General features: G+C 45.6%; 1 protein-coding gene across 3 annotated transcripts in view; it reads right to left on the bottom strand.

The window, feature by feature from the left end:
* Positions 1–24,949, bottom strand: part of ARHGAP26 (Rho GTPase activating protein 26) — a 414,773-nt gene that overhangs the window by 182,930 nt on the left and 206,894 nt on the right. For all 3 annotated transcript variants that reach the window (XM_031449262.2, XM_031449260.2, XM_064484408.1), the window contains exon 12: positions 14,017–14,053. In XM_031449262.2, coding sequence (XP_031305122.1) covers positions 14,017–14,053 — 37 coding nt within the window. The remainder of the gene's footprint in view (positions 1–14,016; positions 14,054–24,949) is intronic.

The following is a 24,949-nucleotide window of genomic DNA, read 5'->3' as shown; positions in this document are numbered from 1 at the left end:
GGAGAAGAGCTTTCCAGTTGGCTCACATGCTCCAAGGGGAGCACACTTTCTCCTCATTTTGTGAAGCCCAGAGTTGCTCCCTGGCTGTGGTCCCTGCGAAACCGTCCTCATAAAGCTTCCAGGAGGACCCATGAAAGGTGTGAATTCTCCACTTTGGGAACTACCCACAGCCAGTTTTTAATCCCAGATCAGCTCCCCAACCCCATGCCCCAACCCACTCCACTGCCAACTGCCCTACAGTTTGCTCCCGGCTGATAGGTGTTCAAGGAATATGATGATCACCTTTAATGTTACATAAAGTCACACAGACAGAAGTGGTATGGACTGGAAAGATAATAATGAGCTTTACAGCCAGACAGGCTTGGCTGAGAACACTGTCTCTAGCTGGATATGATCTTACGTTTGGTGCTTCCTCTTCCTCATCTGTGTAGTGGGGCTAATCTAAGCTTTTCAAGGGTCAAAGGAAATGTGGAGCAAATGAAACTTATTCAATATTCAATAAATGGTCACTACCAGGATTACAATATTAGGATGGTGGGACTACATCCTAAGATTTGAATCAAATTTTCCAGTTGATGAAATACTCTTCATACCCAAGTTTGTGTTAACTTTTCAATAATCCCATGGGGTGGATATTGTTACTATTCTTACTAATAACTTCTTGCTGTGTTTCCACACTGATGACTATAGTGAAGGATAATACATTACCGTTTAGAGAATAAATTAATAAATTAGAGCTTATTTGATTTTCCCAATTAAGCTTTTATAATGAGAAAAGCCAGGCTCACGATGTTAAGTGGTATCAACAATGATGACAACAGCAGCTAACACTTACTGAGCAGATGGTGTTGTTCTGGGCTAAGCACTTAAATACATCTTATCATCACCACCATCTTCATCATCATCATCATCCCCATCATCATCACCACCACCATCACCACCACCATCATCATCATCACCACCACCATCATCACCATCATCATCATCACCACCATCATCATCACCACCATCATCATCACCACCACCATCATCACCACCATCATCATCACCACCACCACCATCATCATCACTGTCCCTATGTTGCAGGGAGGAAACCTTGGTTCAAACAAGGTTAAGGATTTTGTGCAGGACTATCGTGTGAGTGAGCAGTGGAAGCAGGATTCTGACTCGGGCTGACTCCAGACCTCATCTTCTTCTATTCCCTGCTCTTCTGCTGAAGTTCACATGACTAGTCAGAAAAGGATCAGGACTGGGGTCCCATTTTATGGTACATGCCCTTTCTACTCCAGGAGCAGTTCCCAAATCTTGTGGACCACAGATGCAGGGGCATGCTTGTTGGAATGTAGATTCTGGGTGCCCTCCAGAGGTTGTCTCAGGAGGTGTAAGAATCACACGTGGAATAACACTGGATTATACACCAAGTAATTACAACTATTACCACTGAAGACAAATAGAAATGATTACTGACTGTCAATTAGTGGCCGGTATCTATTCCACATTCCCGATCTGATGGTAATGATTCAGTAGTGTTATGTATTTCAATATGTAATGTTGGTTCGTGTCACTGGGGGACAGAAAATGATTCCAAGTAGTTCACAAATAAATATTTGTAGTAGTTGTACACTTATTTTAGTCAGTATTAGAAATTTACTGGTTTATCACATATAGCATGATGTGTATTTTAAAATAAATTTAGTTTAAAAAGAATGAAGTGATTTTTTAAAAAATAGTAAGTAAATACTAATACAGGTGTTATATGTGTATGTATAATAATCATGAATCATTTGGGAGCTGCTGTCCTAACTGGTCCTAGACTTCAACCTGGCTGAGAGGACAGGAGGGGAGGGTACCACATTCTACCGGCAGGAAGTCCTATTTCAGTACAGTCATCTCTGATCCCTTGCTCTCTCTCACACCCCAGACCCAATCCATTAGCAAGTCCCATCAGCAATAACTTAAAAACACGTCTAGAATCCAGCTACCTCTCACCATCTCCCTTGCTAATATCTTGGTCCAAGCCACTGTCACCTTTTGCCTGGGCTGTTCCAATAGCCTCTTGACTATTTCTACTTTTGCCCCCTACAGTTTATTCTCCACTGCAGCTGGAGTCATCTTTTAAAGATACACACTGGCTCAGGTCACCCCCCTGATCACAACCCTCCAGGGACTTCTCCTGACACTGGGAACACAAGCCGACCTCCTGATCATGGTCTCATGTGGTCGAGCCCACCTGACCACTCTCCCTCGGGCCTCTGCCCATCCAGTCACAAGGGTCCCTCCTGAGACACCTTGATCACAGCTAGGTCATGCCTCGCCCCCCACCTCAGGGGCCTCTGCACGTGCTGGTTCCCCTGCCAGCTCACTCCCTCCATTTGCTCACATTTCTCCCCAGATGTCGCCTCTTCAGAGAAGCCTTCTCTGCCCCATAGCTAAAACAGCCACCCCTCCCCTTGTTCCTCTCTGTCCCTTTGCTCTTATTTCTCCATAGTCCTTCTCTCCTGGAAGCTTCCCTTTGCTGACTGGCTTGCTGCTCGCTGTCTGCTCTTCTCAACAGCACAACTCCACGAGAGCAGGGACCTGACCTGCCCTGTTCATTGCACTCACTTCAATACCTATTTCCTGAATGAAGCAACAAATGCAACCCACATTTTCACCAGCAGAGACACCACCAGAAACCAACAGGTAAAGAAGTCCCCACACGCTGGGAACCTCCACTGGGAAGAAGCTGGCTGAACACTGGTCCTCCTAGGGTTCCAGGACTCTGCAATGGGAAGCACAGGGCACACAGGACTGACAGGGGTCTCATTCACCCCCTTCCCACACTCTAAGCATGAACACTACCCAACAGAATTTTCTTCACGAGCCAACCATATACACAGGAACCTAGCTTCTTCTTCATGGCTTCTGGGGACACACCTAGAGGAAAATAAGCTGAAAGGGACATACAGAAATTAAAACAGGGAGCAAGAAAAGAGATGAAGCCCCCACCTGGCCTGGAATAAACCTGCCAGCTCTCAGCCTGAGTCAAGGGAGGCTTGAAGAGAACTACAAAGTGTCCCGATTCTCAGCTAGACTCAAGCAGCCCAAGTGGCAGTGTCTGGGCTCTTTGCACAGTTCAGGCTGAGGACTGCAGAGCAGCTTGGGAGGAAGGAGTGTTTCCTTGTGAGTTTTTACATCTGCAATTGCCCAGTCCACCCTCAAATCCCAAATCAGGGCAGCAGTGAAGGAGCAAGGCTTCACACACGCCTCGGTAATGCCAGCCACCTTAATCAGGACCATTTGTCTCCTACCCGGGAATCTGGACATCCCGAGAATGAACTGCCGTCCAGTGGCCTCAATTCCTTCCTGCCTTGAGGCCTGGGTGGCTGTGCACTGATTTCTCAACCAAAAGAGATCACTGCCAGCTTTCCGAAAATGGAAGCGTTTCAAGCAGAGAACCAATTGCCTCTGTCCATCGAGATCTCTTCCCTGCCTTTATCCACATGTCCTCCCACCTTGATCTGCCCTAGGAATGGTTTAGGTAACTTATGGTCACGACCAACTCTGAGAGGGTAAAGGGCAGGGAAAGAGATGACATTCAGAATCCGAGGCCTAAGATTTGGCCCTGGAGGCACCATTAAGCTGGGCGACGTGGGCACAGATCACCTCTCTGACCCTTTTCCTCATCTGTAAGATCAGGTGCAGTGCAAATTAAATAAATCAACACCCGTGAAGGCACTCTGAGGAACTCAAAAGGAAACTTGTAGAGCGTCATGTTTTTCTATGAAGAGCCTCTGGTTGTGGATATGATGGTGTTACTGACAATAACAGCAGAGGGCAACATTTAATGACTGCTTAAGAGTTCCAGGCCCCACTGACTTAAGAATTTCCTTTCTAATCCCATTTGACCCTCTCAACAAACTAATGATGGGGGCAGAAAAACTATCCTCATTTTACAGGTAAATAAACTGAGGCCTGGGGAAATTAATTTCCCAAGGTCACACACCCAGGAAGCCCGCAGGCTGGGATTGCAGTGCATGTGGGTAATAATACTCTAGAGCCAGCGTTCCCAGTCACTACTCAACACTCCCCCAACTGCGGCCAACAGCACTTGATAGCCTCGGCTAAATCTTACATGCCGAATGTGAGCCGCACACTCTGAGCACTGATTAGGGTGCAGAGGAATGATCTTGAGGAACCAGTTTGCACTTAGAATGAAGCCTCAGTTTTCTCATCTGTAAATGGGGTCAACACTACCATCAATCTCAAATGGTTCTTATAAAGATCAAATGATACAATGTATGTCAAACACTGGGCACATTGCCCGTTACATGGTATGTGCTAATGATAATTAATAATATCATTAATGATAATGCTCATCATTAATCAAGAGCATGCACTTGGTGGCAGTGGGGAAATTTTTTTCCTCTCTGTCTCAACAACCCCTCGCACTGAGCTTTAGGAGTTAAAAATGTCACCGTGAACCTGCTCACTGTTACTTGGCTGAAGCCCAAAGTTGAGATGCCAAAGGGCAGCTTGCACCTGCCAGGCCAAGGCCTGCTGTCTGTCCAGAGCCCACACTGCTGACGGGAAGGGGGATGTCAGGCCACAGCAAAGTCACACACTGGCTGCAAATGCCAGTCTAAAGTTGGCTAAGAGAGAGGATGGATTTGTGAAGTGTCATTTAGGACAAGCAGAAAGGCTCCAACTGTCCAGGCACGTCCCAGAAGCACCTCTGCCAGCCATGTCCTTGGCGGATGGAGGAGGGGCTCACCAAACAAAAGGGATGGGAACCCTAATAACAGCATCTCTGAGAAGACAGCCTGTTCCTTTTTCTTCCTCTCTTGCTAGTCCCCAGCCAGGACTATGCTCAAGCTGGGGTGTCACTGCTCAACCAAGTATCATCTGAACTCTGCATGGACCACAGCAACCCACCAGGCCTTGCGCACAGCTCATAAGGAAGAGTGGGGAGCAGAAAGTCAGCACCTGAGTGAGGTGGAATGAGGCCATCTCACCCATTTGCGGCTCAGGAGACCAAAGTGGTGGCGACGGACACCTGCCATGGAGGGGAAGGGAGAAAGAAAAAGGGCCAAGAGGGCTTCCGGGGCAGCGGGAAGGAAACACAGGCAAGGGAGGGAGCGCGCGCCTGGCTTCTATCAGCCCCGGCGTGGCAGGCGCGGGAGCAAAGCGGGAGGGGAAGGTGCACTCAGCTGACAGCCATGCCCACTAAGGCCGTCCATCCTTCTCGGGTTTAAAAGGGGGAAATGTTCTATTTATAAGCCACTGACCAGTGGGGACCTGGCAGCCACTGGATGGCTCTGATCCTACAGGGATATTGGTTACCAGTGGCTGCCTTCTCCAGCCTCTCAAGTGTGGGTGTTCTCACAGCAAAAGGCCGAAGGTGACTGGAAGCAAAAGGAAGATAAATCCTCCTTCCTGCCCTTCGCTGCTTTGGGAAGCCCGCCAGACTCTGAGTGATGGCTGGAGGCTTCAGAACCCTTTACAAACAATGACCCCTGTGATCCCGCCAAGCCTTCCCCTGCGAGCTTCAAGACGAAAGCTCTTTTTCTGTTTTTCAGATCAAGGGAAGCTGAGGCACAGAGACGAAGGGAGTGGAGAAAGCGGAGGCAGGGCACTGGGTAAACAGAGCACAGGTAACGATGCCCTTCCCAGCTCCTCTCCTGGTCCCCAACCTTGTCCTCATAAAATAAAAAAGCCTTGACACAGCACCATCAGGGAGTCTGAAAAACTGCCAAAAGAACGGGTGTACGCAACGGAAACAACACATAGGGCAGGTCTGGCTGTGCTGCCAAACGTCCCCGGGAGAGGAGTGGGTCACATTACGGTTCTGCACGTGGGAAGCTCGAGTCACTGGAACACGTGATTCCCACTCTCCCAGCATCATCCTTGACGTGCGAGGAGCCACCGATGATTTCAGGAGAAGGCTCACTAAGAAGGGACCTGGAACGGCCCCTCAACGGCAAAGGGCCGGACGGGTTAGGTGCTGGAGGCTGATGATCAAACTCCGTCCAGCCCACATGCCGACAGGACAGCAGGGCGGAGCAAGGATTTCATGCAGATCAAGAATAGCTGGAGGAAAAGACCCTGGCAGTCAGGCAGACTGGTCTGAACATCAGCTCCGCTACTCCTCAGCTCTGGGGCCCTGACTTCTTCAAGCCTGTTTGCTCACTCGCAAACTGGTAACTCACTCGTTCTGAAAAGCACTTCTGCAAAAGTCACCCACTCAGGGACCACGCTCACGCTCCCTGCCGTAACTTCATGCTGTCTTGAATAGCCTAATATTTAAAAACTCAGCCTTGTATTACACTTAAGAGTTAACAAACTTACAGCCCTTGGGGCAATTTCACCATGGCCTGTTTGTAAATAAAGTTTTATTAGTAAACACCCACCCCCACTTGTTTCCACATTGTAACTTTCACACACCACAGCAGAGGTAAACAGTACTGCAAAACCGAAAATGTTTACTATCTGGCCCTTTACTGAAAAAGCTGGCTCTGGTACCAAACAATAACATTCAGAAAACCAGAGGGGGTTATATTTACTTGTGGTTTTCCCCCAGCGCACATTCAAATAAATCTAAATGGCAATTGAAAATGTCTGTCTGCTGCTACCCAGAATGATCTCGGGTCCCGCCAGCAGTGCGCATACCCCACTTTGAGAAATGCAGCCCTGAGGATTCAATGAGCTAACACAGGGTGTCAGGACGGAAACAGCAGGGGTGCTGGCTGCTGCCCCTCATTCTCCTCCCCTGCTCCCCTAAAAAAGCGGCTCTGCCAACCCAGTGAGCCCTCTTCCTCTCACACAGGAGAGTAATTGGCAGGACCAGATGACAAGAAGGCACTTATACTTGCTGAACTTAAATCCCCACAGCAAGGCTAGGAGATAGGGGTTCTGGTTTATCCTCATTTTACAGATAAGGAAACAGAAGCTAAGAGAGGTCCACCCAGCATGGATCCATGGCTCCACGGCCAGTGTGCCTACCAGATAATCTACACCATTCACACTGTCCCTTCCACGGAAACAGCTCTCCCCAGTCCACACGCAGGACCTGCCCAGAGGAAGTAACTCGAAATACGTACTAAGACTGATGGTGCACAAGGATGCTCAGCCTGATGCTGGTCGTAAAAACAGAATTCTAGAAATGGTTCGACAAATTAGGATATAATCTTAGGACATAATATTCAACAACCATTACAAATAATTATAAACAATTTTCATCATTTGGAAAAAATGCTTGTAAGTTTTTAAATACTTCTAAGACATCATGGGAAAAAAAGCAAAGAGGAAGTATCTCCAGGGATGATATTATTATACTAAATTTTTGAAGATCATTTCTTTATTTCCTTTATATTCCACAATGAGCGCCTATTATTTTTATAATAAGCAAAAATACAAGTTTGAAAAAAAAATACAAGTTTGTCAACCTCCTTAGGAGTGAGGTTCAGGGATTCAATGCCTACACCGTACAGATAACTACATCCCGATTCTGACTTTGCCATCTTTCTCCAATCACCGCTCTGCCCGTCTCCAGTATGAATGACATGTTAGCCAACTGCACGGGTTCATGAGCATTACACAAATACAGAGGATTCTTGTCAAAGGATGGGGTTAAAAACCAACTGAAAGGAATGAAGGGATTAAGACGGGGAAGCAACAAAGTATTCTGCTTTCCTTATTCTGGGGAGAAGGGAAGGAGGAAGTTTCTATTTTTTTCTAGTCTTTCCAGCCTAGACGGAAGCCCATCTGTCCGGACCCTGGTGCATCGGCAGAGGGCACGGACATTACACACCCACAAGCGTACGAGGGGCCATGTGTCTACCATCTCCCGAAAGTCTCCACTTCATCAGCATGTCGTATACTCAAATGCAGAGTCATAAGGTCTGCTTCTGGGTGTCCTTACCCCTCACTACTCATGTCCCCCAGGGCCCTTAAGAACTTTGAGAGGTATTAATTCATGAAGAGCTCCAGGACGTCTGGACTCCTGCAGTTAAGTCTAGGGAACGGTTCAGGTCAGAGACACAGGAACATGTAAAACGAGAGTGGGATGCAGAGACCCCTGTCCTTGTGAAAAGTCAGCTGGGGCCGGAAATTTAGGAGAACGCACGTCTGGAGCAACTCAGGCCCGTTCCTTTGAAATGATCTGACTGAGCTAAGGAATTCGAGTTAAAACTCACATTCAGGAAAGCAGCCCTATGAAGTCAAGAATCGGAGACAGCCCTCTCTGTCTCAGTCTGTCGATCCTCAAACAGCTGGCGAAGCAGTGAGAAAGCAGCATTTCTCTAATCATCTCAGAGCTAAGTAGGCAGCGACATTTATTACTCAAAACTTCAAACCTGGTGAAGCCCAGCTCACACTAGAAGAGCCTGCCTTCCCCTGACTCTCCTGTGCTGGGCTGTGTATGCTCTCTGACAAGTCCCCGGCTTTCCAGCCGTCCCGCAGGTGGGACTCCAGGACTCCAGCAGCCTGGGCTGACAACAGGCCCCTGCCCGGCTCCCCTCTAGCATCTGATCTGGGCTCGTTTCAAAGGAGCACGAACCAATCCTCACAGAGCCTTTGGGGAGTAAATCTTACAACTTCAGTCAAACATAAGGCAAGCAACGGGACACAGACCCAGGAGACATGCAGGAAGGTGGCAAAGGGTCAGATGGGTTGAGGAGGCACTCCTGCCCTGGGCAGGGTCCTGTTCTCTGTAATAATAAAGGGAGAAAAGCAATGGCGCTCAGCTGCTGTCTGGATGACTGACACTGGGGTGTGATCACTCCCTAGTGAAGCCACACAGGGAACAACAAACCACACTTCCTTCTCAGTATCCTTATTCCTATCTTTCCTCATCCATCTTCTACTGGGCAAGCATTTAACCAACTAGAGAAAACAGCGTCATGGACGTATATTCCTGACATTCCAGGAATAGACCCAGGGAAGGTTCCTGACGGCAGCAGGATCCATGCTGAGAGGCCCAGAGGACTGCCAAAAGTAGCCGGCTGGCCTGTGAATTTAGTATTTAAGGATTAACATAACTGAGAATACACAAGGCTGCTAGGCAGAAAACTAACGCTCTAATAAAGGTCTGATTACGTGGGAAGACACTCAAAGCTCTTGGAAGAGGTGACTTAGTTTTATCAGAGTATCAATTTTCTGCAAATTCAGCTGTACAATTCCATGCAGTCCTAAACGAAAATTTTTAGTTTTTGAACAATTTGTCAAACTTAACGCTAGAATTTATATAGAAGGATAAAGGTCTACCAGCAGCTAAGTCAACCCTTAAAAAAAAAGGGAGTAAAGAGAGAGGACTTAACCTACCAGATATTAAGACTTGCCTCAAAGTCATCATATTAAAACCAGTGGTTTTAGAACAAGAACAGATGGACCAAAGAAATAAAGAGCTCAGAGACAGAGCTCAGACGTGCAAATCTAATACACAATAAAGTGGATCTCACGAGTCAAAGAGGGAGAGAAGGGATAATTTGGTAGTTATTGTTGGAAAAGCTGGCTTTTCATGGGGATAAAAATAAAAATGAATCTTCATGAAGTATCATATACAACGGGAGAGTAGAAACCTAAATGTGAAAGACAAAAATCATGAAGTCCGTGAAAGAAAATGTGGGCGCACATATTCGTGACATGGGTCAGCAAGGCCTTCTTTAAAACGCAACCTGAAAATCATAAACCAGAAGGCCAAAAAAATTGAATATATAAAAAAGAAAAGCTTCACACTCAAGGAAGCACATCATGTATAGTATTAATTGATGGCAAAAGGGGAAGATGTATTTAAAGTATCCACAACTAACAAGGAATGACTATCTAGAATATAGAAGGAACTTTACAAACAACAAGAAGAAATGGTAGCTGCAACAGAAAAATGGGCAAAGGATAAGAACAGGCAAAAACCAAAAGAGAGCAACCAGTAATCAGGCACATGAAGAGATGCTCAAACTCATTATCAGAGAAATGCAAATTAAGACAACGATGAGCTACCATTTTATACCACTTAGATTGGCAAAAATTAGGAAGCTGAATAATGGCAAGAGTTCACAGGAATGGAGACAGCCTCCTGTTGGGTTAGGGGGACTGGGGATGGACCACTCTATGCCACAACATGAGAGCCCTCCCTCAAACGAAGAGACCAAACACCCTCTGACTGACCAGCAATTCCCCTCCAGAGGAAAACCCAAGGAAACTCTCACACAAAGGAACATGCACAAAGATGTTCACTGGGGTCTTGTTAGTGGTGAGGAGGAGATGGAGGCACACAGAGCTGGAGAGCATCTCCACCCAGGCTTACACTCCATGGAGTGAGCAGCAGACAGACACCACAGTATGGAAACAGACAAGGGAAAGTGGGCGGCTCCTAATATGATGCTGGGGGAGCACAGGAGGAAACAGAACAAGACATATAACCATTTATATAACTTTAACACACAGGTAGATAAAAGATATATATTGCCCAAGAATATACTGTAAGAGCACACATTAGAATGGCAGTCTGTAGCAGAAGACAGGAACAGGAGTTGGGAAAAGAATTAAAAGGGAATGAGTGAATAAATGAATGAAGGAAGGAAGGGAGGGAGGGACCTGTGATGATCATGTACCACGAGCTGAGGAGTAGGATTAATTCACTCTCGGTGCCTGAGGTCCAGATAGAGACCAGAGAAGAAAGGAGGGGGGTAATGGCTCTGCAAAATGTGCATGTATTTACCTGCCACCGTCCTTTCCCTGGCAACTGGCCCATCTGGAAAATAGCAGCAGTGCCAGACATTATTCATGGCCCTGTCCTACACCCCACAGGCACTGTATGCCCCAAAATTTTAAGATAAAAGTAACAAATTCAGAAGTGTCCCTAAAGGAATCCCCTTTTGTGACCCATCCCTTCAAAACGTTCTGGGTCTGCGATAACATGTTGGCATTCAAATTCCCACCAAAATGGTTTCTAGAAAGGAAAATGCTAGACATTTGGAATTTGGCTATTAATGGTGAAAAGCACAATGTCCCACTCTTAAGTTCGTATCAGACTGATTTCTTACCTTTAAAAGAGTTTCGACTGCCCTATAAACAGTTGCAGAACAATTAGACGCTGGGCAATAGCGCCACCTGTGGCGGACAAGTGCTATGGGTGGGTGTGCGGTGAAACCGCAAATCACTGCCACCAGGAATAGGAAGAGAACAACCCACGTCAGAGGGGAGGGGAAGCAAGCTAAGGCTTGTGTGCTGAGAAAAGCGGGTCCTAATGCCAAAGGAGGGGAGCAAACACCAACCCAGAGCATTACTCTGGTTTTGCCGGCTCGGAAATAAGTGAACAGAACATCTTTTAGAATAATAACTCTAGGAAAATGATTTCTATCCAAAGTACTCCTGGAAAAGTGGCCAACATGTTCAACCCATCTTTTTCTTTCCCACTTCCTAAATGAAAGGATAAGCAATTGAAGAATCATTAAAGATTTGAGGCAGCCAACTCTCTGTGCCCTGTGAGTAACAGGATGCCAAAGGCAAAATGTTGCAGGTGTCTCTGTCTCCCAAAATGGATCTTTCTGTATTGTTCTTTTCCTAGGGATGTGGAATATCCTTGTGGTTAACCGTAGAGATGTTACACAGAACTCAGATTAAATCATGTCCCCCGAGTTTATCAACTTCAATTTCCTAATCTACAAAGTAGGTCAAAAGCCCCTACCTCACACAGCACTGCAAGTATTAAGTAAACTAACGTGCATAAAACATCCCGAAACACAGTAAGTGGCCAATAAATGCTATCTATTAATAGCTGTTATTGTAAAATATAGACTCCTTGTTGACAATGCAAAGTCTAGACAAGTATTTAAAGTAGAAGGTCAGTGTCTTCTAGTAACCTACCCTCCAACCTGATTAAGACTTTGATGATAAATATATTTCCAGACTGTTTTCTATCAATATATATATAGATGAGTCAAATAACATATTTTAACAAATACATGGTTCCACAACCTGAATTAAAAAAAAAACTCAATGAACAATACTGTGGGTGCCATTTCTGCAAATACACCAAGATCTCTCTTGTTCTCTTTGAAGGCTACATAGTACTTTATGGTATCTTTAGTCAGTTTCCTATTGAACATTTAGATTGGCTCCAGTTCTTTGCTATTATTATCAAGGCTTCAATGAACTACTCGTTACAGAAATATCTTTGCACTCCAGTATGTTCTTTAGCATAAATTGCAGGGTCAAAAGATATTTACTTTTTAAAGGCTTTCAATACATATTCCACAAAGGCCTCAAAGAATGGTAAAATCAGCCAGCATGTCCCCCAGTAGCATCATGGTTGTCTTTCAAATTGATTGGCACTCATCTCAAGGAGAGAGAAGCGGGTTTGTAAGGTCAAAGGTTACAGGCAAACTTCTGATCGGGGTTGGGGGGGGCTGTCTCCATTCATATGCATCTTGTCCCCCGTAGTTCTCAGCTCCTTTATTATAGAAGTGTGTCCCAGGTTGGGGCATGGCGTGGGCATCTGTTATTTTAGCCTGCCTGGCATCTACCGTCTCTGGTCCTGCTGGGTTCCCTGATCTCCGTTTGGTAAACTACTCTGCTCCCATTTTATGAATACTCTTGAAACTATCAATCAGGATGTGTTGTTTTCCCACAGATGGGCCGAAGCTAGACTTCTGGAACTTCAGAAAAGAGAGGCAAGGACTAAAAACAGTTTAACAGCTCTATTATCCTATAAGTATTATCCAGAAGATCCTTTCTCATTGGTTCCTAGGTCTCCAGAACTGGTCTGTTCTCAAGTCTTGTTTCTTCAGCTCTTCCTGCCTCACCCTGCAGTCTTCCATATGCCTTCATTATTATCGCTGTTGTCTTTGCTACTGTTATTTTAGCCCAAGTTGTCAGAATTGATTTCAGACATTCTGAAACAACCCCACCTGTCAAGGGAATAATGACCTCTTTCCTTGAATATTTACTTGAAAAAATTTTCCCGTGTTCAGTTTTTGAGAGGAAGAAAAAAAAAACAACACAGAAACATATTTTCCTCTCCTAAAGGCCTCTTCACCTTCCAACAGCAACCATTCCAAATTACTTAATATTTTATATAAAACGCTTGGTAAAATCTGTATTTTGGAAAGAATTGAAGGAGGAAAATCTCTGTCCCATAATGGATTTCGCACACAGACAAAACAGCTCATCCTTTTGTCCAGAGGCACTGTTTTACTGGCTTTTCTGACACTTCTGGAATTCACGGTTGGGCTGTCTTTGAATTTTTTTTTCAAGTAGATTTCACAAAGCAAATTTGAGGCAAGGGGACAGGATTTCCTTTGTACTCTTGTAGCAACCTGGAAGGAATTTGGTTTTTTCTCCTGTGCACCAAGGAGATAATCAGTCCCAACACTCTAGCAAGAGCAGTGTCATTTTAATCCTATCGTCTCTGCAAGGTTACAGGTGCCCTTGGAAATCATGATTAACTGGAGCGCTCAGAGCCAGCACAGGGAGACGTGCTGTATATTCCATAGCGGCTACCCAGGGTCCCTCCCATCAGAGAGGAAGATGATTACAGAGTTCACCATCTCCACACTGAACTCCCCAAAGAGGCAACAAGGAACACAGAGTCAGTTACTAAGTGATCACTAAGATGGTTCTTGCCTCTCCAGGCTCGTGAGCGAGACTGCGTAGGAGGCAAAGTCAATTCTGGCTTCCCACAGGACAGGGCTCTTGGGGAGCTGAGTATTATTGGATTAAGTGACTTTTAAGTGGTGACTGGAGCTGCATTCTTAAGACGACATAGGATTAACTGAGATAATGTGCATAAAAATTCTTTGTACGGTGTGAAGTGTCAGGGAGCACAAGATGTCATCACGGCCTTGGCCTCGCCACTCAGGCTCACTGAACAACCAGGAGTCACTGACCTGGTAAGTCAGGGCAGAAGCAGCTGCACTGGGGGAATAGGGCAGCCCCAACATGCCCACATCACCTCCTGGTGGTTCTTTTCCGGAATAACAACTTCTCATGCCCAACCCCACCCCCAGCTGAAGAAAAGTATCCACGCAACATACTTACTCCCTTCGCTCTGACTGTCTTTGTTCGAGTTGTAGACCTGGAAAACAGAAATAACATTCACTGTGTGCATGCGTGCATTTTATACTATCCTACAGGTTCCCGGAAGAAACCCGTTACCCTCCCGCTTTCCCTTGTTTGTGCTAGACAATGGAAGGCAGTTTCTGGCCCCCAAATATAAATCCCTTCTAGAATTTACCTACTTCCAGATATTTACTTCAGCTGTTCTCAAGTGTGTGTACATCAGAATCACCTCTGGAACTTTATTTAAAAAAAAAAATAATTTCATATTCCTCCTTTTTTAAAAACCCAAGCTTCTATGTGTATACAAACTAAAAAGGAGAAAAAAATTTAATTAGTTACAAATCATTAAGCAGTAACTGTGCACCAGGCAACGTGCTAAGCAATTCACATGAATTACCCCAAATTACGCACACAACAATTCTGTTTTTAGCACTGTTTTACAGATGGAGAATTCGAGGCCTAGAGGGGTTAGCTACGGTCTCACAGGCAGTCGGTGGCAAAGCCAGGACAAAGATACATTACAAACTGTTAAGTGCTAACACTGGGAAGGAAGGGGACCAATCACATTTTATTTTATATTCTTTTGTGAATTTCACGTTATAAGGAGAATGTATTACTTTTAGAATAGAAACCCCTTAAATGATTTATAGAAGTCATAAAAGGGGAAATGCTCCAACATAAAACAGTCATTTTTTTCCTGTAGAGTGCTGGAAGGTAAATATTTTAGGCTTTGGGGGCCAGGAGGCAAAAGTCAAATCAGTGATATTATATAGGTACTTGAAAAACAAAAGAGAAAACAAATCTCCACAAGTTTTTTGCTAAAAACATTCAAAATACAGTAATTTTTTAAAATATAGGTGTAAGATTCCTAGTGGGGGAAAATCCCTCTTAGGGCTTCATGACTCTCTTTTCAGAGATGCTTGGCTCAGTTCTTCTGGGGGTTAGTTCTCAACCAACAGAATCACTTGGAATATCTCTTCCAAGAAGTATAATTTTCTGAAATACAGGTCTACTAATCAGAAGAATAGAAGTTTTTTTTCTCTTATAGAGGGAAGACAATGTTTAGCTTAAATAGAATTCAAAGTATTTCTTATCATCAAATAAACTTCAAATGTTCATCTATAAATACTGTGTTTAGATCACGGGCTACACAAAAGCAGGTGGCGAGCTAGATGTGGCCTGTGGGCCACAGTTTGCCAAGCCCTGATATGCCGACATCATTAAATAAGATAATAAAGCCTCCGCTTTAAGGAGAAATCATAGTGCACACATCTTCTCTTGGTGCTTATGAGTCTGCAGGCATGAAAAGGCATAGGGTGAAGTTGGTCATAACTTTAAAAAAAAAAAAAAGGATATTCCAAATGATTCTGACAGCCATCATGGTTGAGAACATCTTATTTAAACTTCCTAGAGGGTATCTGTATGTACACGCAAGACTGGGACATTGTGCTATACACCAGAAATGGACACATTGTAATCGACTGTACCTTAATTAAAAAAAAAAAAAAAACCCTAGAGGAACAGAGCCCCAGGCATGTTTGAAATGAGAACCATGAAATCCTAACAGGCATTTTCGCCTGCTATGAAATATGAAAGGGATGCTGGTCCAGCGTGGGCAGTAATTCCAGCTTGGCTCCCCAGTTGCTCTGAGTCCTTGGGTAAGTCTCTCCACCCTCTCTGAGCCTCTACTGCCCCATCTGTAAACCGGAGTTAGCCACAAGGCCTTTGAATTATCAAACAGATAATTTGCCAAATCACCTCATTTTATTAATATTATTCTTTTCTTGAAGAAAACCAAAGATGAATAGCCACTTATTGAAGGTCAGAAAGATGAGGACAAAATGGGTTGCTGTATTTCCAGCAGAGAGTCTGATGAATGAAAAGGTATCACTTCGTATGCTTTAAAGTTCTTGTGATTACAAGTCAAAAAACTGATGTTGTCTTTTGGAGGGAAGAAGGCCAGTGCAATTGGCAACCGGTGCTCAGCAGAGAAGGGCAGGGATGCGGATGGGACAGAGGAGCAGCGATGCAATCCCGCGGGGCCTGGTGACCTGTGAGGGCAATGGGTAGCGTCGCCAGGACCAGCGACCCACAGAGAAGGGCATGTGCTCAGCTTGGACAGGTGGGTAAGGGAAGTGCAGGGGAACAGACCGTATTTGGGCAAGTCTGCTTTCTAGCCATCCCTGATCACTTCATTCCTCCCATTAAATGCAAACACTCCAGCCCAGAGAAACATGCTCCTATTTCTAAACGGCAAAATCCAGAAGGAACAGCAAAATGCAGGGCTTTCAGCTCTCCTTAATTAGGAGGGGAATTTGCACAAAATTACTTTCCTTTCATGTTTCCTGGGGCCCGGGAGGCTCCTTCCTGGAACACCCAAGCATTCCCCAATTCAAGGAGGCGCGATCAATGAGCCAAAGATGCCAGGAACCTGTGCCACTCGCTCCTCGGAGGCCAGGCCATTCATCTCTGTCTAGTTTGGGTAAATGAGCCAAAGAGAATAAATTTAAGAAGAAGCTAACAAACCATGCCTGCCAGGACTGTGTGACTACACGGCCCAACACGGAAGGCCCAGGGTAGGGAGCAGCCTCCCCCTCACACAGGCCAGATGGCTTTGTTGACTCTGCACTGACCCAGTATTATCCATGACATCATCAAACCTTTTTAACCACCTTATGGGTTGGGTACCAGTGTTATTCCCATTTTACCGATGTGGAACCTGAGGCCCAGAGAGCTTACACAGTTTGTCCAAGGACACAGAGCTGGAAGGCAGTGTAGTAGTCTATCTTGCTGCTGCAGGAATGCTCCAGTTGTCTTTTACTTTCCTGGGCAGTGGCAAACACACACACCTACCAAGCCGTACCAGTAGTCTATGGTTTGTAAACACCTTCCACTCCTGCAGAAGCAAAAGGCATGCCACTCGCCCTTTAGAAACGGTCCATCTGTTCCAGGGAAACCTTTAAATCTCATAGTTGCCTGCGAGTGTCAGACTGAGGTTCGGAGACGAGGGCAATTTCCTAAAATAAAAGGCCTCTGGCACTGGCTTCTTATGACTGATTAGCAGAGTTAGCTCAGGTTTGTCTGCTTTCAAGTAAGCCTCGCAAGAACCTCTGCCTTCAAAGGACAGAACCCAGCTCTCCAGGATCAGTTCAAGGGGACATGAGTCACTCGACAATTCCTGAATTATAGCTCCTAGGAAGAGTGAATCAGTTAATACACCAACTCAACAACCCAGCTTGAGCCAAAGTCTATCCATCTTGCTTAGTCAGAGTGCTCTAAGACCTGGCCGCTTTAAAGTCTCTTAGCCCTCAGGCTTTATACAGCACTTTGATTCTGGGATGTACTAGTTTCTGCTGAATTCCATATATGAGGATTTGTTAAATATCCATGCCAATGAGTATCTATTTTCAAATGTATGCCTCTAGAGAACACAAATTACACATGTTTATGTTATCAGAGTCCATCTGAGATTCATTAGGAAATCATTACAACAGCAATGACAGATTAATGCAGACGATGGTGACAAAAGCCTCATTATGTGTCAGACACCAGGCTGAGCACTCTAGATGCATTATCATGTTTAGTCCTCATGCCGACCTAATGGTTCCCATCATACAGATGAGAAAACTGAGGCATTAGAGAGGGTAGGTCACTTGCCCAAGGTTAGGCAGCCGGAACTGGGCAGAACCCAGACAGGAACTCAGACAGTCTGTCTCCAAAGCCCATGCTCTTAACCACTAACCACACGATACACAAGACATGACGATGACGATGAAGGTGCTGAGATGCCGTGGGCAGCGAGGGAAGGAGAGTTACTGGAAGGAAAGAATTTGCCCCGAGTCAGAGACAAAATGAAACCCGGAATGGCCTTTTGACTCCAGCCTGAAGCATTCACCACTAACCCATGCGACCAGCTGGCACCTGATGCAGAAGTAACACTTCATAATCTCTCAACCACAGGGCTCGATCCTGAAGATAAACGCCAGGGCAGGAAAAGTGGGTCTTTGATACAAATCACAGGGCACCACAATCGTACGAGTCCTCACCCAGAAGCTCCAGCGGGAGTACAATTTAATTAAATCAAAGGAGGGTGAGGAAAGCCTTCATGTGCTCCCTCTGCATGAAAATGTGATTTTGCAATCAATTCTGTTCACTGCTGAGCCAATTCAATTTACATGTCCCTCGAGAATTAAGAGAGACTACACAGTAATATGGGTTCCCAGAACTTTTCTACGGGTGTCCTTTCTTACCATTACCCAGGCCTTACCAAGAAAGCACAGAAAGCAAAAAACTTTTTAACTTACAAATTAAAGGCATAAATAAAGCAGTAAGTAGACAAAGCAATCTGACTTCTCCCTCTGACCCACAGCTGCGTTAGCACTTGGCCACATCACACTTTGGATCAAAATCTGCGCAAAATGAAAGTGTTGGAGAAATTGGTTTACAAGCAAATTTACTTGAAACTGTTCAACTGAATTCACACCTAAGTTTTGTAATTCCCGGAGGTCTCTTGCAAGGAGCCTGGAATACTTAAACCCCTCCCCCACTTGGCTGTTCCTCTGATGGGCCCGTGTGGACACACACAAAACAGAACTACATGCCAACACCTCAAAACACTGCCCGAGCTGGTTCTGCACCACTGGGTATCATTCTGACCCTCATCTCTGCATGACACAATGGATCCACCATCACTAGGACTTCCTCTTTGAATTGTCTCTGGGTCAGTAGTGACAGATTTTGCCCATTGGCTGCTCAGGTTCAAAGTCCAGACCTACCAGTCATTGGCTATACAATCCAATCGCTTCACATCTCTAAACCTCAGTCTTACCACCTGTCAAATAGGGATATTAATATTCCCTACCTCTTGAAGTTGTTGTGAAAATTAATTGAGGCACTAGATATAAAACATTTAATGCAGAGCCTAGACTACAAATTCTGTGGCCCACAAGGCATTTGATAAAGATGACCTTTTGCCACCATCACCACCCTCCTCCTCCTTCCTTCTCTCCACACGTATCCCCCACAGGACAGACGGCAAAGGATGGGTACGTGGTTTGAGGGATCGAGTGACATTGGTCTCATTAGCATTGTAATTTAACCATCTGAAACTAATTAAGGGACTAAAGGAAATGGGATCATCCAAAGCCAACTTTTAGAGCCATGGGTTCTCAATTGTTTTTTGAGTAAAGTTAAATATAAAAGTAACCACTCACCACAATCACTTTTTCACTGCCAATTATGTGCCAGGCATCATACTCAGCATTTACATGAATTATCTTATTTCCTCCTCAAGCCTATGGGGTTCTAACATTGCCTCTACTTCAGAGCATCATGTAGGTTAAATAACTTTCCAAAGGTTACAAAACTAGCAAGTGGCAGAGCCTTCCAGACTAGTCTGTATTCAACCACAACTTCATACAACTTCCCCACCCAGTCCCGCTTTCCAATGGAAAAACAAAAAAGCTTGGCGACTAACAAAGAACTCAAAAGAAGCTAAGCCGTGATTAAAATGGCAGCAACACAAGCATTATGTAAGAATAGAATTCCTACCCAATTTAAACATAACTAATTCTACAAACGTCCAATTAATACAAGTATAGCAGTCACTGAAAACCACGACCAGCTTGAGACATTTCAGGATGCCCAGGAAACATCCTTTTCCAAAACTGCGAGCACAAGACAGCGGGAGGCAGCCGCGCTGCCCAGGACTGAGTGGCAGGCAGATTTCTGAGCAGAGCATCACATTCGAAACACTCAGCAAACCCTATTAAACAGGCTAAATGTAGGAGCTTTTAGTAATGCCCACGAGAAGTTACTAATAAGACACCCTTGGTCTGGGTAAAACCAACCCAAAATGGACATGAACTTCCGGATCCAGGAGGCCCTCTCTTGTCACGGTGGGCCACAGGCACACGTGGGAAACCTTTCAAGGATGAACTATTTGAATCTTAAGCCTCTGGAGATAAAACCAGTGTAAAAGGATGTGTCTGAAGTTGAGAGGCCAGAATGTGGGCATGGGGGGGGGGGGGGGGATTGGTTCCTCCTTCTCCCCTCAGAAACGGGCCAGTCATCACCTCAGGCCGAGCGGCACAACGTGGCTCCAGGGAAGGAAGGGAAACGGCGGCTGTCGCCTTTCGTTCTCAGCCGGCACCACTCCCTCTGGGGCGCCCTCTCCATGGCCACCGGCACCGCGTGCGCTGTCTTAGGGAGGCTCTTTGGAAGGTGAAACCAATAAAAATGTATCTGATGGCTCTTCCCAATGACCTGCTCCTCAACAAACGTGAAGACCTTGCTCTTGCCCTGCAGGATTACATGTAAAAAGGTTCAGTCACGGGAATACAGCAGGCAACTCAGTAAGTATTGATCGGATGAACAGTTTGTGAATAGAAGAATAAAAGAGAGATGGAAATTAAAAAAAAAAACAAAAACAAAAACAATCCCCACGTTGAAGCAATGAGGACAATGCACTGATGCGTCGACCAGGCAGAAAAGGTGCGCCAGATCTCTCAGTTCCCGGTAAGGGGATCTCATTCTTCTAAATGTCAAGGCAAGTTCTGCAGGAATCTTTGCTTCAGAGAGAAAGGGCAAGACTTAGTTCAGGTCTTACTATAAGACAGGATGAAGCAGATGTGTCTTATGTGGTGTAACTCAAGACTATCAAAATGCCTCACATCGCCACTCACTTCCCATGGCACACCACTGGACGTTAGCTCCCACCCAAACATCGGCAGCAACTGCTGCTACTAGTCCACGGGGTCACCAGGAAGGGGTTACTGCAGCTCATGGGACTGAGGCTCCCTCCCCACATGCACCAGAGGCACCTCAGGACTAAGGCAATCCCTTGGAAAACAGCCCAGCCCAAGTGAGCAAAATGGCCCCGCTCCCAAAGCCAACTGGATAGTCCTTGACGGCCCCTGAAGCCTCCTTGCTCATCAACACACCAGCACACCGGTGAGTAAAAAATGGCCACCTGCTGTTCAACACGATCATGACAATGACAATGACAATGACAATGGACAGAAAAACAAACTTCCTGTTCCATTAGTTCAAGTGTTTCCTGCTGCTTTGTACCTAAGGCTATGAAGGGCTTTTTTATTTTTCAAGTTTAAGGTTGTGTTTCTGCTGCTTGCAGCCAAGAGTTGTGGCAAATATAAAAGAAGCTCAAGAGGAAAAAGCCTAGTCAAGCTTCATAGGAAACTCCAGAATGAAGGCCAAAGAAAAGTATGCAATGAAGTAGAGAGGGAAAGAAAGTTCATGTCATCCTTGAGTTTCCCCCTTCCTTCTACCTCCTGCATCCAGCCAGTGCCAAGATCTATCTGTTCTATCACTACCTTGTATCTTCAGTCTGTTCCTCACTTCCATTTCTTTTTCTACTGCCTGGAGGTCAGGTTTTGTCTTCTCATCTGGACCTTGAAATCGGCCCCCTCCCTGTTCCTGCTGGCTCCTCTCTCTCTGCTCTGATCTGTCATACACATTGCTCCTGCCAGATGTGTGTCCCTAAACCACAGCTCTGGCTGGAGAAGGGCTGCCTTCAAGACATCAAAAGTCTTCAAACACTGGAAGAGCTGTCTGTCGTGTGGGAGAAGGGGAAGACTTAGTATTCTGAACAGAGATGAAAGTCAGGGTGGAGTCCCAGAGAAGGCAGATTTCAGCTGGACACGAATAACCGACAGTCAAGAGCTCCGCATGGGCCACGAAAGCAGGGAGGTGGGCTCAGTGTCATTCTGACACACAGGGCTAAGGCCCGCTTCATCGAGCAGGGGGCCCTGGGTGCTCCTGGACTGACAAATTCAGCTTCATTTGAGGTGTAACGGTTGTTAGCCTGTCCTTTCGCCTGTACAAGACTTGGACAGACTCCAGAACAAGGGGAAATGGATTCGGCTGAGGCAAAGTGGGGTGGGATGGTGGACAGTGTGCTGCGGGACAGTGTGATGGGGACTTGGCCTTAAGGCCTGGTTCTGTGTGCCTTTTCACTACGTGCCTACAGATGGTTCTTTAATGTGGCTGAGTCTGTTTCCTCATGGTAAAGCAGAGCTAAGTAATAATATTTTGTGGCAGTATTGGGAGAATTAAAACCAGTTTTACAGTGCCTGGAAGTGCTCAAAAGTGTCATTTCCCTTTCCTCTACCTCCACCAAGAGTTCCTAACTTACACCACGGCTACAGACCTCCCTCATACCTCTCCCTGCTCTCACAGTCCATTCTACAGAATTTAACACTTCGGAATACAACTCTTCTCTTTGCATTGTTTCTAATCTCCAAATAAATCCCCCATGACCAGTTCTGTCTTACACTTCTCTAGGGACCCACTCACCACCAGTGCTGGGCATTCATTCAGTCCAAAAAATTCGCTCCTGATTGGGGGACAAGGAGCTTAAGACAAAGGCTGCGCCTTCTTCTGTCTCAGTCTTCCTCAGCGGGGTCAGAAGCAGGTCATAGTGACCTGGATGAGCAAAGTGTCCTTAAAGCCCTTAGAGCAAGTTTTCCCATTGTGAGTGCTGCTGGCACTTACAGCTCGTCCCGGTGAGAGATCGCAAATGAAGCTGATAGACTTTACTGGGGAAAGATGAAACAGCTCCTCCTGGAGCACGCAGGTGGGCGGTTCCACCCAGATATCCAGGGAAGGGGGAGGCCATTTATCTGGTTTCCGGTCCTGATGAATTAAGCACGAGCACACGTTTCTGGAGTTACTAACACGGGCTGCGGTGGGTTCTCCCCCTTTCCCACAGGACTGCGACCTGGGTTATATAAACACTGTTGCCATAGTTATAATTCAGGAAGTTTTGCTGTTTGACCTCAAAAAAAATTCAACCTCAGAGCAGGGTAACACTGACTCTCGAGACCACAACAGACCATCAGAGGGTAAGACCTGCCAAATTCCTTCAAGCTTCTAGAAGGAATTACTGTATTTTGGGTAAGAAGCAAGCAACAAGAAGCGGAAACTCTGCAACATTATGCAATTTCCTTGCATTTCATATTCAGAAATCCTGAAATCCCCTATAAGTAACTTCCCTAGCTTTCAACCCAATATCAGAGTCACAGCCAATGTAAACAAAAACTGGATGCCAAAGAGGAAAGAAGAAACAGAAGTAATGGACAAGTCGGAAAAGTATTTCAGGAAAATTTTAAAAGCAATGGCAAGGGCACAAGCTCACTTGAAATCAAATGCACAACAGTAAGGAGATGGCATGTAAGCCAACATGCATGTAGGATGAGGCCAGTTCAGAACTCGAGGCGTCTTCTGGCTTTCACATTTCCTGGCTTCATGCTAAAGTAACTTTAGAAAGTGGGTGTGAACCCACTAGCCCATCACCATGGTGTTTCCGTGGGGAGAGAGGGACCACATCCCCATCCCCCAGACAAAAACCACAGTGTTCAACAGAGCATGTCTTTTTGTGTCCCCCTCTCCCCCTCTCCCCATGTCTTTGGAAACAATGACACAGCTCCATCAGCAGAAGAGTGAATCTTGCTCTTTTGTGCTTTGAAAAAACTGCAAATGAGAAATTCTTTGGTACAGTATCCATGGTCCCAAAGTTAGAGCATGTGAGGTTCTCCTGCTGGAGCAGGGCCCTGCGCAAGAGAGAGGACAGCCAGAGGGTGAGTCATGCACAAGATCCACTCCTTTTGACTTCCAGTCCCTCCATCCTCCAGAGGACTTAAGGCAATTGGCATTTACAATGATCTCATTAATGCACACAATGCCCCTTTGTGAGGCAGGAGGTGAATTTATCCAGCACAGACACAGGTGACTTCTGTCTTTGCCTCAGACAAGGGTGAGGTCAGAGTACTGCATTTCTAGATAGATGACAAAGCTGAGCTCCCTTGGATGCCAGTCCTATCCTAAATTTAGGAACTATCCTGATGCCAACACATGCGTGTGCAGCAAGGGGTTTGGGGAATAGTCACTCTTTGATTTCCTTGCTCTGAGCTGCTGGAGAGGGGATCCCTGGTTCTGTGACATGAGGAATCTGTATATTTTCTGACAGTGTCCAAGGAGCACAATGGGGTCTACAAAGTAGAAGGGTAGATTCCTAGAATTCTTTCTGGTTCTACAGAGGTTAAAAGTTATCAGGCTGAGCCCTTCCTCATCGCCGCACAGCATGAAAGGGAGGAGGTTTATCAAGATTCTACAGGATTGCCCGCACAGTGATCACGGTAAAGGTAAAGTTGGGGCCTTGGAAAATGAACATTTGTTCTTCGGCTACCCAGCCATCATCCGTTCTTCTTTAGGGGTCCACACCTCTCCCTCCATCACAGGCTGAGTTCATTTCACTTATAACTCCAGGGGAGACAGACTGTCTGACTTAGGTCAGGGCAGCCAGAACAACATATTCACCCCCTACTCCCACCACTTACTTTGAGAAATTTTCAAACATACAGGAGAAAAGAAAGAACTCACAGTGAACACACATACACCCCTCACCTCCATTCTACAGTCGTTAACACAGTGTTATGTTTGCTTTATCCTGTGTCTAGCCATCAATCATCCACCAATCCAGCTTATTTTTTGATAAATTTTAAAGTCAGTTGCAAACATAAGCACTTCTCATCCAAACACATCAGTGTGTTTATCACTTACAAAGCTGAATATTAATAAGGTTTGTCAGTCTTTGTAAAAGTTACCTACAGCGAAATGCACAATTCTTAAATGAGCTGTGACAATTCGACACGTGCATGTGCCCTGAACCCCCATCAAGGGAAAGACTTTTCCATCACTTCAGACAGTATTCTCAGGCCTCTTTCCATCTTACCCCCAGCAAATGCACACGCACACCCAACCATTGTTTGGTTGCCTTTGGTTTGCTCTCACCATTAGTTTTGCCTGTTCTTGAACATCACACCGATGACATCATCTTATATGTACTTTCTATGGCTGCCTTATTTCACTCAGCATAAACTTTCTGAAATTCGTC

Source organism: Camelus dromedarius, chromosome 3 (genome assembly GCF_036321535.1).
Source record: "Camelus dromedarius isolate mCamDro1 chromosome 3, mCamDro1.pat, whole genome shotgun sequence".
Classification (NCBI taxonomy): Eukaryota; Metazoa; Chordata; class Mammalia; order Artiodactyla; family Camelidae; genus Camelus; species Camelus dromedarius.
The sequence above is the reverse complement of the archived record's forward strand: the minus strand, read 5'-3'. Positions and strand labels throughout refer to the sequence as shown.